The sequence below is a fragment of the Megalops cyprinoides genome, chromosome 24 (assembly GCF_013368585.1).
Source record: "Megalops cyprinoides isolate fMegCyp1 chromosome 24, fMegCyp1.pri, whole genome shotgun sequence".
In the NCBI taxonomy this organism is placed as follows: domain Eukaryota; kingdom Metazoa; phylum Chordata; class Actinopteri; order Elopiformes; family Megalopidae; genus Megalops; species Megalops cyprinoides.
Window position 1 is genome coordinate 4719448 of NC_050606.1, and position 18537 is coordinate 4737984.

Consider the following 18537-nt stretch of genomic DNA (forward strand, 5'->3'; position numbering starts at 1 on the left):
TCCTGCTCTCTCTCCACTCTCTCCATAATGGGATTAGTCTTTTCCAAAATGAGGCAGTAGAGAGGATTCACAGGGGCTTGAATGGGGCCTTGGGTGTCTCTGCCCAGGCTTCTGTAGAGCACCTGATAGATACTCTATCAGCTCTGCTAAATATATTATGAATATACGTACAGTGTTGAGCGCCATTGCAAAAGACAATCTATCACTTGTTATTGTTTCTTTAGCACTAAAAGATAAGTCAAAAATGACATACAGGTAGGGCACTAAGGCCTGTAGGGTGTGTAATGGACTTGAGGTTTCCAGGTGAACTTTTCACATACAAAAAACAGGATTATACCCTGATAACATGCGTTTCTCTCCCAGCGTATCTGTTTCAGAGGCAGAAAATGGAAGCTCTTTTCCATGATTCCAGCCTGCACTCAGGGAGCCGGGCTACGCCCATGTGGCATTTTTGCTCACTTGTTCTATGCACTTCCCCTCAAAACGTTGCCGCGCCACGTTTTCGAGACTGTCCCAATCAAGAATATCAAACTTTCAACCACAATGGCACAGAAAAAAATCCTGTTTTTCACTAACTTCAGCAGAGACGCATTTACATTTTACTGCATGTACACACATGCCTCACACCGTCCTGATACAGTGACAATGCTGGGCTGAGTGATTTTGTCAATTGCATTTTAATTAGAAGTGAATTGAAATTCACACAAATGGCATTGCTTATGGAATTCAAGGCTCAGACTAACCTGAATTACCGTGATATGCATCTGGTGCCATTTGTCAGAAAAACAAAACATTGAATACTAATCGTTAGTCTTTTCGAAATTTAAGTTGGAGTGACCTAACCTCCTGTTTTCAATTATGTTACACTGCTAACACTAGAAGGCTAACAGAAGCAAGAGGCTTGTGTTAAAGTAAAATTTTCTTCCTTCAGAAATACTCAGCTGTTTTTTTCCTACACATCTAACATCACTTCATGGAAATTCATTTAACCTTATCTCTTTGCAGTCCCTCAATTAAAAAAATTGTTTGTCAATACTGGGAAAGATCAGAGTATGAGAGGACATGACTTAATATGTACATCTATGTTTAACAACATCAATGCTGTGATCATTATGACTCTGACGTGATCTCCGGAGGCCACCACTTCTGTTTCCATGGTTTCATATTTTTTTTTTTTGAGTTGCTCTTCAAAGGCCAAGGTGCCGGAATGATGACAGTGAAGTGTGTCCCAAATGCATCCCCAAATACCACCCTTCCCTCCCATCCTCGAGCATACACACATGTGACATCACATGAGCTATGAGCCCGGAGCAATTCTGAGCAAACAGCCACTTCACGGTTCAAAACAAGCCATAAAGTACTGACGCACTACAGCTGACAAATAACAACAAAAAATGATAAAATGATAAAATTCTCAACGCTTTAATCGACCTGAAGGCCAAAGCCAGCTTTTTGAACCTCCAAGCTTCGTTAGAGGGCAGAAGTTACACGGTTCTGCACTTGGGTGTCTGTCTTCAGAGACAGTGGAAAAGCACACGGAACCAGAACTCTGCAGTTCCACACAGTTCCGGTTCCTGCAGTGAAAAAGCCTGAGCTGCGATCCAAAGGATCATTCCATTTACCCCCTGCCTCGGCCTAAAAAGAGGCTTCGATTGGTGGTCTCCCCCTCCCCCCATGCATCTCCCAGACCTGCCTGTTCTCAGGTATGGGAGGGGTGAGAGAGCACTGGCAGTAGGTGTGGTGGCATAGCAGGTACTGAGCTGTTAAGCTTGAGGTGTCCAAAACCTTTCCATAGCCAATAGCTGAGCTGTGGTGAGGAACAGGGTTAAAACCCCTTTTTACCACGCTCACCACAATATACAGGCACATATCAGGGAAAAGTGCCAAAGTCACAAAGCTTGATCAGATCAAACAGAGATGTCACAAGCCAGGCTCTTAGTTATCTCTGAGCATGCATTCCCCCTGTACAGACATGCACCACAAAGCCAGGGGTCCTGTTTCTATGAATCAGGTGAGGACCGACCCAGCAAGGGTGAGGGTTCAAAGCCCGGAGAGGCAGGAATATGCAACACCTTCTCATCGTTCGGCCTTTTTTTCTTCTGTCCTTCACCCAGCCGGATGTGTGAGGCTTTGTCGCGAGAACAAGATACATCACCCTGCCACCCCGGTGCATTAACACGGAGGAAAACAGCTCAATGGAAGCATGTGATGCACTGATGTAGCACGCCGGGCACAGAACGTACGCTTCTGAAAACCCAACGCTCCTACGCACCTCAGAAATATGTAATCAAGGACGTGCCCCCTGATGGGCTGTTCCTGTGGCCCTTACCTAGTGCTGTGCCGGAGTCGTGATGTATTACAAGCTAAACCGCCATTCTGAGCCGAAGTCCCCGCTTCTCGGGTTTATAAACGTGCTCCGGAAGGCCAGCTCTCGAGTGCGTTCACAGCACAACACCGCTCTCACAATGTCACGCCGTGTTCTTTATTTCAGCCGAAAGCAAATCCGATACAGTTTGATATTCCGAGGTCATTTTTCCTCCCAGGGAGGAAATGATCGTGTCAGACCCACGCACACCCCTGCATGAGGGAATCTCTCCACCTGGTGGCCACACTGTGAACTACAAGAGATGGCTGGAGCCGAACCAATCATCGGCGTCTTTTCAGATGCAGCTCTGAAATGAGCGAAGGCAAATGAAGGCCTTCAAAACAGACTCAATGGGAAATATTTCACCAGCACAACAAACAATGAAACCCCCAAAAGTGTGTACTTCAAATGAATAGTCAAATCAGGTCCAATGAATCGAATCCATCACTACAGTGGACACGTCCTTCAACGTCAGATCCCACTTCATATCGGAGGCTTTTATGTCTTACCCCCGGTGTCTCTGCTATTAGCATCGCTGTTCAGTGCCACGGCACCTATTGCAGCAGGACATGAAACATCACCGATGGAGTCCGATGAAACGGACAGCGACACTCTTCTCGCAACTTCAAATGCATACGATGAGCTGCAGTCATCACAATGATCCACCATTTCAATAGGAAGAGCTTTCATCTCAGACAAAAGATACATTAGCAGCCTTCTGCATCCTATCTTATCCATCTCATGTGCTGAATGCAATTCAGCCAAGATGGAGTGCTATAGAGGAGCTGAAAGTCCCTCACGCAGCTTAATGAAATCTATACATGAAATCAAAACACAGTGCTTTAAGGCTGTTCTGAGCACCTGTAATCAAAGCAGAGAGTATACTTCATCTCGCAGGAGGGTACCTCAAGCAAGCCTGTGAAATACGTTCCAGACACATACACGCTCTCAGAGACATACAGGTGTTTATATTTGCAAGTTTACAGAGGAAAAAAAAAAGAATTATCAAAATAATAACTGTTGGCTTTCCTTTCATTCACTCTGCCTCGCAGGCCTTACTGCGGTCCAAGCACGCGGGTTCAAGGCAAACGCTCTCTCACTCTCTCTCTCTCACTGGTTCTCTCTCTCAGCCTTGTATCTATAGGGGAAATGGAACCATTTTAAAGAGAAGGGGGTTCACGTAGGGTTCACTTCTGTGAATAATTTATTCTCACGCTCTGTGGGACTGCTTGTCTTTAATTGGTGTTAGGGTAAGTTTGAGTAAGTTTTCCACAGGCTTAAATATTTGCAGAGTAAGAATATGGCATTGACCTTTGAAGTTTCATGACAAGTTATTTTCTTAAAACAAAAAAATACATGGTTCTTACATTACAAAGTAATATAAAATAATGATGAGTGGATTAGACCTTAAAAGGTCCATGGGACATGTTCACGCGTAGCATGACTGTCTTGAGTTTGAGTGAGAGGACTTTTTTGCTCAAGGCTACGGTACCTCAAACACAGTCTTAATGTCGAGACACACGCACCAAAAATTAGAACTATATAACAAATTTTTCCTTGCAAAGTGCCCTCTTTAAAACCTAAACAAAAAAAATGTAAACAGCAAATTCTGTGTTTTCCCTTGTTTCCAAAGAATATTTGATTTAAGGCTCGCCTTACAACATACGACTGGGAGAAGGCAGCCAAGTGAAGGCGTTACAGGACCATGTTTTTATGATCTCTTTGCTTGATCTCACTCACACATGAAAAAAAAAAAGAGATGAAATGCCGGCCAGCGTGGGGTATGTACATGAGCAGGAGGAATAGAGCGAAAACACGGGACAATGTGGAGTATGTATCTGAGCTGAAGGAGAAATGCAGGACAGTGTGGGTCACACATGTGAGCTGGAGCGGTAGAGAGGGAATGTGGGAGAGAGTGGGGTACGTACGAGAGTTCGAGGAAGTCGGTCATCTGCAGCTTCATGCTGTGTGCCAGAACCTCCATTAGGTGCAGGCCCTGGTCCGTGCTGAGGGAGCTGCAGGAGGAGGGGAGAGAACACTGTTAAAAAAGAGGAATTCATCAGTGCCCGCCAGGAAAGCGGCACCAAAAGAGCTGTCACCTTGGCCTGCTATAGCTAGCGAATCACCCCCTGCACCTCTTACAAATACACACACACACACACACACACACGCATACATACTCCCCCACACACATTTCCACACACACACTCACACACGTGCAAACCTATGCATAAACCTATTCATATGCACACGCACGCACGCATGCGCACACGCGCACACACACACCCACACACACACACACACACACACGCACACACACCCACACACCCACACACGCGCACACGCGCACACGCACACACACACACACACACACACACACACACACACACACACACACACAGTGTGTGTGTGCAGAGACTGGGGATCAGGTGTGCAGAGACTTCTCCAGGCGTGATGAATCACCTGAGCTCTCCGGCAATGACACAAACAGCACGGCGGTAATGGAATCATTACGGGCTGTAATGGCCCTGCGATGCTGCTGCACCTCTGCAGCTCAGCACTGGACCCGTTACACAGGCAGAACCTCAGAGGAGGAGGCGCAACCCGAGCCCTCTAAAGGCACCCAGAACCTCACAGAGGAGGAGGCGCAACCCGAGCCTTCTAAAGGCACCCAGAACCTCACAGAGGAGGAGGAGCAACCCGAGCCTTTTAAAGACACCCAGAACCTCACAGAGGAGGAGGAGCAACCCGAGCCTTTTAAAGACACTCAGAACCTCACAGAGGAGGTGCAACCTGAGCCTTCTAAAGGCACCCAGAACCTCACAGAGTGACTGCACCCTGGGCTGAAGCACCAGAAATGCACAGTATCCCTGACACACAACGTCAGCGTCACCTGCTACCCACCAACACGTCACACGTTTCCAAAAGGAGCGTAAATTACAGACCCTTCACACATTAAATGTATTTACAACTGTGGTACCAATTGCATCGAAAACTTTGACTATATTTATGCAAATCACGCCGGTGCAATAACTTCAAATTACGCGCAGCCACACCGTCATGACTGTCATGCATATTATTGTATAATCTCTTCTTTTTCAAAAACAAGGATGTTTTGTCACCGTTCTGTTACACACACAGGAGTGTAAATATTTGTCTTTGAACATAAATATATAATAAAATAGCTATTTAAATCCAATTTGACACATTTGTCAGGGTTCTACCTAATTTTCCAAGTTCCAAGTTCCAAGTTAAGCTCAGTAAGACTCTTGTATCACTGGCAGGTTAATATATATGTGCACTTTTGTGTGAATAAACACGACAGATTCTTATTCAGATTCACTTACAGATGCTGTCAGTAAGCCATCCTCCTGAAATTTTCAGTTTACACAGCCAGCTCCAGCTAAACTATGCAGGGAATGTCTGGCTTCCTCTTGTTACATTCAGATGTCAGCAACCAATCAATCCCACAGTAAACGATCCCAACCGGAAGCACAGACAGTAGAAACAAAAGCTGTCTTTGCCACGAAAGGTTAAAAACATGTGTCTGTTCTGGCTGAGATACCCATCCAGTATGCAGCACAGTATATGGATAGAGCTCTGATTGAAGACTCACTAAACATGTACACACTTGCACATCACTGCTCTCCCAGGGCAACCCATTACAGAATCCCCACAGTCAAAAACACACACTCATACAGACTACTGCAGGGCACATTAACACAGGCTGAGCACGGCGTACGTCATAAAAACAATGCAAACCATAGTTAAAATATATATAATCAACTATTCCATCTTAAATATAGACCCGTGTTTGGTTAAGAAAACCCTCGATTCTTGTGTGGGCAAATCAAAGACTTCCCTCCAGCAAACTGCGTTGAGGTAGCTGTCTGTCTCATGCTGCCTCACACAGAACATGGCAGATAAGCACAGTGATTCAGAGCAGGCCAAGGCGGAGGCCATGCAATCACTCCCCGGCCCTCCCAGCTCCTCTGAATGCTCCTACGCCTCTCTCTCCATGATCCTCCTTCTCTAGACACGATGGCGCCCATTCGTTTCAAAGCGCTGGTGTTAACCTACCAGGCGGTGACAGCTCTCCCTTTAACACGGGGTAACTCCCATCACACTTATGTATGAGACTTTATTGCCCTTCTGTGTCTTTACTAAAGTTCCAAACAAAGATTCAGGAGAAGAATTTTTTTGACAGGCACTACGCAATCAACAAACCCGTCCCATCCTCAAGCACAAAAACCCACTCACATCTTCCTTCCTTCCTCATGTCAGCTGTTCATGGCATCCCCCCTCCACCCAATATCCTTTTTTATATTCCAGTGTCTGATGTCCAAAGGAGGGTCAACAACCAACTTACAGCAAGGTGTGAGCCCTCACACTCCAAGTCAAAGATCTGTACCTCTATACCCTCCTCAACAGCAAGACCTCTTATAGTTCTGAAATTCATAACTTCCGAATTGTCATTTTTGGGAGTGTGTATACACTGGTTATCACAGCACAGTGTGGGGGGCAGCACACACACACAGGGGTGCGATCAGCTGCGTCCTGTATACACCATCTTACATGCATCTGTACTGCATATACTCTGCTCTCTTTCTCTGGAAGTCGCACGTGAATGCAAGGCTCCCCTAAAACGACAGAAAGATGAGGTAAGCGGGCGCACCCGAGCCGCTCCTGTCTCCGCCCTCGCAGCCGAAGGACAGTAAGCTGACACCATCCACGATAACATTACAGAGGGATTATGAGCCACTACAGGCTAAATGCTGTCGATTAAGCTGTCTCTGAATGGCTGCGCTAAGCACTATCACTGAAATGCTTACAACTCTATTATCATTTGCAGTAGCAGCAGTAGCACAATATTATTATATGTTATTGTTGTTACTGTTATCACCGTCATCATAATCCTTACTACCACATATTAATAATAATAATGATAATATTATAGAAAATCATAGGTCTAACATCTTTTTTGCTGGATGAAATGTTGATAAAGGATGCGGGTGCGTGCGGGCGTGGGTGGGAGTGTGTGGGTGGGAGTGTGTGGGCGTGGGTGGGAGTGTGTGGGCGTGGGTGCGTGGGCCGGCGTGAGGCGTGTACTTCGCGAGGCGCGTCTGCGAGGCACTCACTCCGCGTCGGTGATGATGTAGCCGTAGTCGCCCTCCCTCTCGGTGGCGGAGACGGCCTGCACGTCCAGCTGCAGCTCCTCCTCCACGCGCATGTCCTTCTTCTGCGGCTCGGCAAGCACGAGGGCGGCGGCCGGCAGCGGGGCGGCGGCGAGGGCGGCGACCGCGGCCGCGGGGATCCCCCGCTCCCTCTCCCCGCCCCCCTCGCCGGACTCCGCCTCCGCCGCCTCCTTCTTCTGCACCGCCAGGTCCTTCCGGGAGGTTCTGCTCCTCACGTTCTCCACCCCCACCGCTCCCGTCAGCCTGCCCTTCTCCTCCTCCGCCGGGGCGTCCGGGACAGCGGCGTCGCTGAACGAGTTCTTATCCAGGTACTCCAGCAGCTTGCCAACCAGGCCCGCATCCTGCATGCAAAATACTCACACTGTAAGGCCTCAGTCAGGGCTGAGAACGCGGAGAGTCTCTCTAGTTTAGCCTCTTTACTTTAAAGAAGACCTAATGTTTTCATTTAAATTTAACTTTTACTTTTTTCATTGCAAAGCACAAATACTTACATGACAATAAAACCTTTTTTTATCCAGTAAGCACTTAAAGTGAATACACAAAACTACAAGTGAAATGTACTTGACCACTGCAGCCTCACTGACCACTGAAGTGAACACATTCTTGCGTGAGCCACCAATTCGTGACAATGATGTTGCAATGCAAGAATTGAAGAACTGGTGGCTTGTACGTTGGGGGAAAAAGGCAAACATCATTTTTTTTTTAAGTATGTAAGGGGTACGAACATTTTCAATGTGCTCTCTTGCCAGAGAAAACTACAATTACAACAACAAAGACGAGATGGTGTGCACTACGCTTTAAGTGAATTGTGTTTTAATTAGCGGCCTCGGCTTTTACTGTTCAAGATTGATCGAAAAATCCTTAACATCAGAAATGGATTAACTGAATGTTGGCAAGTTCCTAATTTTTCTCTGCATCCATAGTTTCTTCATTAAGTCTCAGACTACGGGTGCCCTCAACATCCTCAGCTCAGGGGCAATTTTCGAGCTCGGATTCTTCAGAGGAGATGGAACGGCAAAGCAATAATCATAGATAAATGCATATAATTACATCATGAGAAGTTATAATGAGAAACTAATGGTTGTATTTTGACATTTTAACGCTCCCACCCTTGAAACCAGCTTTGCTATTAAGTGCCATTAAAACCAGCTAGTCTGTTAAATTTCAATTCACAGAACAGTAATATACCTGCACTCATAATGCCTGAGTTCTCTTTGACATTCACTTGATCTTTATAAAAAAAAAGGTTTCCGTTAAAACGCATTACAGCACCTTGTCACTGGAGTTTGGCTTTTCTTCTCCTTCCATTTGTTGTTCTGTCAAAAAAAGAGAATAACGGTGTTTATTCTTTAAAAAAAAAAACACAAACCCTCTGATTATACATATGCTTAAAAAAGACAGTAGTGCTGTTACATGCAAGTGCTCATCACCACCGTGGGAATGAAGACTTATGGGTAAAGACGCAACGTCAGTGATCACCGACAAACTGTAAAATTCATAAAACCCTCTTCTCCCCGCTGAGTGCCGGTCTGGCAGGGATGGGGGCTCGACTATGCCCCAGGATTACGTTTTGGAATAACGACGAGTCTAGCTGAGCTTCACATCCTGTTTGTTGTCCATTATCATCTTATGTTCCTGCATGTTACTGAAGAGCACATCTATAGAAAGCTCATGGACACCTCCATTCAGCCTTACAATGCACACCGCCCGAGTGAAGACCCAGCTCCCCGGGTTATTTGCGAGTCCTCCGTGCAGGTACGGTACCTTGGAGCAGGCTGTCCTCTGGCGCCTCCTGCTGGTCGAGCTGGGCGGCGGGCGGGGGCACTCTCTTCATGTCTCTCTGGCCTCCCGCCCTGGCGCCCGCCCCCTCGTCCACCACCTGCAGGGCGTCGGCGATGACGTCGGCCAGCTGGTCCAGCTCCTCGCCGCTCAGAGCGTCCACGTTGACGTTGTGTTTGCCCAGCTGCTTCAGCACGGTCTGGATGAAGGTCTCTGAGAGGGCCGAACACGCACCACGCGCTCTCAGTCACCTGGCACACGCTCTGCTCCCACACCCCTTACAAAGCAGGACTACAGGGGCGCATTGAACCAAGTACACACTTCGGATCTCACTGTTTTTAAAGTATGATGCGTCATTGGGTCACGTAGAGCCCTCTAGAAAATGAAAGTTTCTCTGGTAACAGTAAGATCTTGAAAGGTAATGGATTGGAACTGTCCGCTTTTAGACGCTTTATCATACAAATTATGTACTGGCATTCAACAGATAAAACCAGTGTATTAAACTACAAATGGTATTAAACCAGCGTGAGTGTGTGTGCGTGGGCGTGTGTGAGAATGGGTACATGCCAGTGTGTGTACATTTGTTTGTTAGGGTTAGGGTGTGCGTGTGTGTGTATGCGTGTGTGTTAGGGGTAGGGTTAGGGTGTGTGTGCGTGAGCATGTGCGCATGCAAGTGTTAGTGTATGTGTGTGTGTGTGTGTGTGTGTGTGTGTGTGTTCGTGTGCGTTTGCATGCGAGTGTGTGTGTACGTGTGTGTGTGTGTGTGTATGTGTGAAGGAGTGCTCCTACCATCCACCGATGTCAGGGGGTTCTTCGCTGCAGGAGAGCCGGACCCAGCTTTGAAAAGTAGACGGTCGCTGCCGGGCCTCTGAGCTTTGGTGTCCTCGCCGATCACCCTGCCGCTGTACCCCTGGAGGCCGTCTTTGGGGCTCACGCTCTCTGCCTTGCTCAGGTACGGGCGCAGTCGGGCTCCGTACATCTTCCCAGACTGCTCCGCTCCCGCACGCTCAGCCGCCAGCTCTCTGGCCAGGTACCGCTGCAGGGCCGCCACCAGGAGCTGGCTGCTGCCGGACCGAGTGCCGGGGAAGCTCACCGCCGAGGGGGGTCTCTCAGCCCCGTACGGCCCGAAAGACTGACCCGCTGGGGCCGCGTCGGGGTACGGGGGCTCGAAGGAGGACGCCGGAGTGAAAACGGGGGGTACGGACTTCCCCTTTCCCAGGGATTTTGGCTGATAGTAATCCGTCAGGCGCCCCGACAGCAGGCCCTCATTCTGAGAAGCGACAGACACTTATCTGAGTCCCTTACACTGAATGTAAATGAGGGTGTTCCACGCAAGGGGGTGGCTTAGTTTTAACAGGGCAAGGTCACTGGAAATGTACATTTCGAAATGATGCTCATCACCTTCATCACAAAAAAATACTCACGCTGAAAACATGTTTTTTGTTAGTTTTAACACCTAACAATACATGCTAATATTAAATATTATTTTATGTTTCTAAACCTGTAATGGGATAAAAATGTGCACATGTTACAATCGTCAGTCGGTCATGCACCCAAAAATCAGAGATGATGATGATTACAGATTACAGCTATGATTACAGTTATGAGACACTGGTACCAACACAGTGCATATGCCACCAAATGAGGTGGTCTGGTGGGGTTCCGCGCCCTTCCCAACAGCTGAAGTGTAATTGCTGTACGTATGCATAATACACGTTCACACAACCCGACGACTTATTCTTCTTAAGTCAATAGTCTCTCTGCATATGAGTGACACCCCACAGTCAGGGTAACAAATGAAGCATTCAGCTTCGCAACTTCCCCTCTGCTCATCCTTCGAACCCTTATCACCCCTCCCACCCCCCCCCCGAGCCGGGGAAGAAAAGAGGATTCTCCCCGCCTTGCCGTGTCAATGCCATCCTCTCGGCAGGGGGGGGACCCCTGTCCATTCACATCCTCCATGTTTACTATCCTCTGAGCCGGGCGAAACAAAACGGCTTCTGCGGCGGTTATTAATGAGAGCTCTGAACTCCTGAACCGCCGGCCGCATTATCTCCCTGATGATACCGCATCAGGAAACGGGGCTCCTAAAGGCCCCGTCCCATTGAGCCGCCCGGGCGTCACACCGAGCGGGAGAACGGGGCGGGGTATGAAAAATGACCACTCCCTCTACGGGGGGGTGATATCGGTGCACCGCAGGGTTAGAATCAAATCAAAGGGCGCAGATCGAGCCAGCTGCTGGGTCCTGGAGCGCCTCCCCCACCCCCCCTGCCCTGCAGAGACAGGTCTTCCTCTGGTGTTTATCGGGGGGTGGAGGGGGAACATTACAGGCCTGGTAGGACAGGCTAAGCCTGGGGCTCGCTTACCTTCCTCAGGGGCCTCTCGCCCTTGGGCCTGGGGCCGGAGGACTGGGGGAGGAGGCCGACACGCTGCAGGTACTTTTGCAGGGACCTTCCCAGCTCTGCCTCCTCCGGCTTCAGCTTCCTGGCTCCGTCCCCGCTCGGGCCCGACACCCTGCCGCGGTAAGAGGAGGCCGTGTTTTAAAAAACCCAAACCCGCCAGAACCCCAGCCGGCAGCCTCAGTAGAGCATGTGTTCACATAACAGACTCTGTCTCCACTGTCCTCAGGGTCGCCATGACTCCAAGGCATGTTATCATCATCTACAGTGCAATCACATCCGTTTTGCAGTCTGATTATGATGGACTGCTTTACAGAGCAGTGTCTATAATCAAAGAAAACATAAAACGTTTTTGCTTACGTAACTGTCAGCGGCAAATGCTAAGCCTGCATTCAACCACAGTACTGCAGAAGTCTGCCACCCCTCTGTGCTTTCACACAGAACGCCACTGCACGATGCTCAAAAAAGACAAACCCCGTGGACACTTCTGTAATAGCGAATTTAAAGCAGTTTTGTCCTGCTTTATCATTTGGTTTTTGAATGTTACATACGCTCAGTACCCTGAGGAAGTCTGATAAATTTATCTTTTGCATGTTTTATTATTTTTTTTTTTTATCTGTGCTATTCCTGGTTTAGCGTGTGCCTCTTTTCAGCAAACTGTGCCACCGTTATCAGCACAGGTGTGAGAGACCGCAGGAAGGCGTGCGGTGCCGCACTGACCGGGACAGGCCGCTGACGTCCACCACGCCGCTCTCTGGCCGTCTGTAGGAAACCTTCCGCAGCTTGGACAACTCCTTGGAAATTGCCTGCTGGGTGATGTCATCTTCCCAAGTCAAACCTGCATATGAAGAAACCGCCACATTGCACCCAACATCGCCACGGACACAGCCAAACCTATCTCATCACACTTGGAGACAACACACATCTCATATCTCCGTCTCATATTCTGTTAACACAGTTATTGGTCTTGTATTATCATATAAAAGGCTATATGGAACAAATGCACTGAAATTTAGATCTGCCCTATACAAATAGTAATGACGAGTAGTAAGTATTAAGTATTATGGATCCATATTATGAATATGTTTGGTAAAACAATAATACACTGAAAATAATATATACATCCCCGAAAAGTGATGATATCCATAAAAGGTCATTTTAATGCCAATAACGTGTATGTAGCATGCAGCAAATGCATTGATAATTGTTAATGAGAAAATGCAATTTCATAGAAATGCAACTTCTGTGATACATGGCCCAAAAATCAGTCTGGAAAATCACAGGAACAGGTCTTGGCTAAAGCATTCTGATCTCAAGATACCAGCTCAAGTATTACCTGGGCAACAGCATAACCGTACATTGTTCCTTAAACAAAATATTCAGCAGGTAGCCATGGTCATTTAAGGTAGTCTCCCTCTAACACTAATTGGGGTGCACAGTCAGACGTCTCTGGCTACTGGTTATTTTCCCGGCAGGTTGATAAGCCGTGCTGAAGTGTTCACTGCGAGGCTGAAAGCGCTGCAGTTTCTGTTTATTGTGAAAATGTTTCTCCACAGCAATTTTGACAGAGGTGGTGCAGTGATGTCACACCTGGGGGAAAAAAAGCACCGGAGAGAGCCAGAAGTACAGCCGCAAAAACACACCAGGATTCATTCCACAGGGGAAAAGCAGGCACAGTCGTTCAGCAGACAGTCCGACCAAGACACAACAGATAATCGTAACACTCAATAGAACACTGCAGAAATACTGTTGGAATGTTAGTGGGTAGCAGGTGATAGTCATAATGTAACAATATTTTTCAAATGTAATGCTCTATTCTGTGATGGTTTAAAAGATATTGCCTATCTGAAATGCTTTCCCGCTTCAAAACAAGTCTCCTAACCCTTCCTATATGCAAACATTAAACACCTTCTGTCAGGGCCATATACACCAAACAGAAATAATCTCTGTATGACCTCATTGGACTCATTTTTCATCCTTACACTGAGGTATGCTAATTTGTTTTCATGGAGACCAGATGAAAGAACGGAGCTATGCAGGTCTCTGAGAAACGCGTCCCACGATGCCATTGAACGGAGCACAGAAGGTAAGAGGCCGCGGGTTAGGACACCGGCCAAACAGATTAACCAGAGGCATGATGGGTAGCGGGCGGGGCGACTGTACGGCGATACATCACCCGGAGAGCAGATCCCGTCTGACGGGGGGAGGAAGAGGTCGCTCTCTGAGGGACTGGACGCAAAATGGGCGCAGTTAATTGCCACGTTAATGGGATCGTCGGCGGTGAAAGGCGCAATTGTCTCGCGAGCGGACCGCGTGTGACACAGGGGTTTGATTAACCATGACCCCCGCCAAGATATTCAGAGAGCCCCCCACGTTTCTGCACCGCAGAAGGGAAACAGACCCTCACCAGGAGAAAAAAAAACGCTTCTTTCAGAAGCAGAGACTGTCACAGGCTCTGGTCTGTGCGTTCGTTATACATGACTGAGATCCTCGCTGCCAACCAGGTCACTGATTTTACTGACGTCACTACTTGATATCATGCTGATACTCCTCTAAATCTCTAAAGGGCACCATTAACAGCTGTATTCAGAGGTCTGCCTTATTACAAAAAGGAGGATGTCTCTTGTAAAACGTCTCTTAATTAGTAGTCTTCCATTAGCCCTCAGGCCTTGAAAGCAGAGAGGCCTTTCTGGGAGGCTGAGTCACAGATCCAATCTTGTGTGGTGTCACTTCCTCCTGGAGTGAAGTGCAGATACTCATCCATGAAGTTTTGTCCTCCTATTACTGTTAAATGCAACCAGAATTAAAAAAGAACAAGCAGAAATGTCTTTCAGCCTACCTAATTGAGTTGATCAAGCTTTTATTTTAATGCATTATGCAGTACAAGCACTCTGTCAAGCAACGGTTCCACTTCTAAAGTATAGCCTTTACTAAAGAAGACCACAGCAGGTTTGTGACGTTAACACCCCCTCTGACATTTCAGCACCTTCTACACTCGCTCTGTGAATTGCAAAGCCATCGAAGACAGAAAAATCTTGCTCCTACTGTCTGTAAAAGCAGTTAAAATTTCAGTTGACCTTCACCTGAGTCCTGAGTCACTGCTGTTTCTTTATTCTCTGAAGACCTGAAGCCAAGAGGCGCACTGATGAAACTTTTTCACAGTTAGCATTCTGACGTGCATATAAGTGACAGACGAAATCACTGTGGACTTGACTGTGGTCTGAAACTCAACAGCACCAGCAACACTTCTCCTCAGCTACTTGCAGACTTTTAACACCAGCTTCTGTAAAAGGCAGCTAAATGCTTTCCAACTAGTTTCCTTCCTCATGTTCCAGTACCACATCAGACACACGGGGTGAAGTGCACCAGGCAGCGGTGTGCGAATGGACATTTTATGAGGGTCGGAAATAAAATAAAGAGCTTCGATTTTCTTCTTAGCTTCTGACGGACAACTTCTATGCTTCTACATAGATAAAGACATACTGCAGGGTTTTTTTTTTTAATGTTATCAGAATCCATCATGAAATCATTTCTCTGAACTCTGAAAGACAGTTTGTGTTTTATGGTGGCTGGTGTTGTGGCTGCTAACGCTGCTAACACTTTTTACAGTCAACCTGTCACAAAGTGCTCTTCGCATGGTGCAGGTTGCTCATGCCTTGAAAGGCACCTGGAGTTGTGAAAGTAAAACTTGGGCTAAGTTTATGGGAGATTAACAGGCTGATTGTAAAAGAAAGTCACGCATCTGCCTAAGAACTAGATTCTAGAACTAGAACACAGATTTTCTGTAGCATGTGCTTCAAACGTCCAGCCAAACACCCTCCCTGAGGTCAGTTTTCGGATGCATCTTGAATTTTTCCGGACAATGTACGTTTAATATAACTCTCCAAATATGTGTACATCACGGAAGCTGTAAGGCAAACTACTCAGTATGCTTTACAAAATGGCGTCTGCTGAGCAACAGGTGTTTTGCGCCGAACCTGAGGCGGGCAGAGGAAAGCACTGATGGTGCGGCCGTCTGTGCCGGATCTGTCACCGCCACGCTGTGCCACAGCCTCCACCCCTCCACGATTTTCCTTTTACAGAGACGACCGCCGCGCCGCCAGCATCGGCCGCGTCCTCTCGCCGAGCCTGACAGGAGCGACGAGGAGACGGCTACTACCCATCCAAACAGCCCGTTATTCAGCTGTGGAGCCCCGCTGCCAGTCTGTGCCCCACTCACACCTCCGTCCCCACCAGCTCCACAAATACTATATGCCTTATGAATGGTGATGCATTAAACATGAGGCCAGGGGGTATTTTTAGACAAGAACAGGAATGTATCAGCTGGAGCTCACTGCCGCTGTACCAGTGCACATAACGGATGGCTTCCCTCCTCTCCCTACAAAAAAGACAAGGGGGGAAACAAAACCACTTTTACACTCCAGGAGAGGGCCAAGCATAAATACTCCCGCAGGTACAGGATCAATTCAAAAAGGGGTATGACTTGGAATGGTCGATCTGGCAATAATGGGCATGTTTGATATTTGGACCAGAAGAGCAGGGACCCCCCCACTCCAATGGAAACCTGCCATTCTGCTGTGGTAATGACACTCTGCGTTCTCAGCTCTAAAGGAAAAGTAATATCTGTTAAAATGATCCAAAAACCCATGGCAAATATATAAGTATGAGATGAAATATTGTAATTTCAAATTTCATGGAATCAGAAAATGATAAAATGTTTTGTCTATATATATATATATATATATATATATATATCAAAATTTACTACAATGTGCCACAATGTGTAAAAATACCAACTGCATGTATGAAACTGGCAATGATTCACATATATTACAATACAGGAGTTCCATTTTGACATACATTCAAACATTGTGTGTGCCATGTGTGGTTCAAACTTTCAAATTGGGATGCATTATTTTTCCCCACGTAGGAAAAAAATAAGACACTTCAATGTTGAACCATAAAACTCCAAAACACTAAAATATTAACTCAAAATAAACTTGTTAAGCTTTTCTCTGTCTTTTCTTCTTTTCTGTGTCAAAGGAAATAAAGTATTTCAGACTGTGAATAGCTGTGCCTCCAGGTAAGATCTTTGTCTTTCTGCTTCTTGATGCCAGGTTATGCCCTCAGTTCTCCTTATATTTATTTCCAGCTCATGAAAGTCCAAGCGCTCTGCAGAATGACATGTGGAATATGTCCCTCTGAGCATTATACACAATGAATCAGTCTTTCTTTCTGTCTATGACTGTTCCTCAGAAAAAAGAAAAAAAAAAAAAAAAAAAAACTGGTTATACCTGACACTAACATTTACCTGTGTAATTACATCCTACCTGCAGTATTTGGTAACTAACAAAGTAATTACACTACATGCGCATCTTGTTAGAATTTAATTGAACAAGATGTTACATAATTGCACATATCATTTGACCAAGCCTTGCCTTCTGTCTAATCCTGACCCCCAACTTCACTTATCCCTCATTTTAAAGCCAATGCCTAACCCTACCCTATCTATAAATCTACCATATCATTCTACCATAATCATTCAAAAATTAACTCCCCCTTAACTCCCCTACTGTAATATTTTCAATCTGCACAGCAATTACAGAGCATTTGACTGCAGTGAAATGAAACTTATTTAACTAAAAATAAATGATAAGTGGTAAATATCTACTAAAATAAATGACACATAAAGCATTTACTAAGTAAATATCCAGCTGTAGAAAGAGATGTCCATATCCTGCCATTTTTAGTAACATCTGTTGAGCCGATAAAAGATGAAATATTCCTACATCTGATGAAGGGTGCTGGAAAGTTACTCAGACACCGAGCACAAGGAGTGCTGATTGGGCGAACACTGCCCACCCCAACTACTAATCAGTACTTAAGAACTTGTTCACCCCTTTCACACTTTTAGACTAGCTGTCTGAGGCCAACAACCCAACTGCACTACCAACCATGAACCTGCAGAATAAAGTAAGACACAGAGACACCAACAATGGAGCTAAGATGAGCCAAAAACTCCAAATAAGAGCAGGCCGTGTTTACAACAGGCCGACAGGCGCTGAAAAGCTTCCTCATGCCGCCCCTCAATTCGTAACTTAGCACACCATCAGTTCTCTTGCCCGTTCTGCCGGGCAGAGCTGAAATATGTGACGCAGGCAGAGGACGCATCGGTCCTCAAAGGTTAAACTCCCTCACGCCAATGTTTCACTGAGATAAAGGGCTCCGGGGCGCGGGGAGCGCTGCCAGCCGAGGAAAAAAGCAGGATCCAGTCAGCAAAACAGCGCGCTGATAACGGAGGATGTATTTTTCAATCAGCTTTAGCGGCCTTGCCGCAGACCACAGAGGGGCCGTGCGAAATGGACGAGAGCCTCATTGTGCAGCAGGAAAGCTAGCTCAGCTGACGGGGAGGGCAGGGGACGGGCGGAGCGTCTGTCCCTGCGTCTGCAAGCAGCCGCAGCCTCGTCCCCGGGTCAGAACGGGGGGCTAAATTCACCCCCCGCCTCCCTGGCCCTCGCTGCCGTGGACACAGCGGTGGCACGATCCCATTAAAGCAGTCTCCGATCACTCAGGTAGAGTGTGCGCGTGCATGTGTGCCTCTATCTGTGTGTTTGTGCCAGGAGCCAACACAGCCAACACATTACACTACATTAATGTCATTAAGCAGACAGTCTTATCCAGAGCTACTTACATAGGTTACAGTTTTTCTATGTTAACCATTTAAACTGCTAGATATTTACTGATACAATTCTGGGGTAAGTACCTTGCCCAAGGGTACAGCAGCAGTGCCTCAGTGGGG

At 46.9% G+C, this 18537-nt stretch overlaps 1 protein-coding gene across 1 annotated transcript in view; it reads right to left on the reverse strand.

Annotated features, from left to right (window-relative positions):
• Nucleotides 1-18537, reverse strand: part of LOC118771197 (receptor-type tyrosine-protein phosphatase N2-like) — a 151644-nt gene that overhangs the window by 100139 nt on the left and 32968 nt on the right. Inside the window, exons 4-10 of the mRNA XM_036519106.1 lie at nucleotides 12459-12576; nucleotides 11706-11853; nucleotides 10129-10609; nucleotides 9325-9552; nucleotides 8833-8876; nucleotides 7504-7901; nucleotides 4294-4380 (exon numbers count right to left, since the gene is read on the reverse strand). Coding sequence (XP_036374999.1) covers nucleotides 4294-4380; nucleotides 7504-7901; nucleotides 8833-8876; nucleotides 9325-9552; nucleotides 10129-10609; nucleotides 11706-11853; nucleotides 12459-12576 — 1504 coding nt within the window. The remainder of the gene's footprint in view (nucleotides 1-4293; nucleotides 4381-7503; nucleotides 7902-8832; nucleotides 8877-9324; nucleotides 9553-10128; nucleotides 10610-11705; nucleotides 11854-12458; nucleotides 12577-18537) is intronic.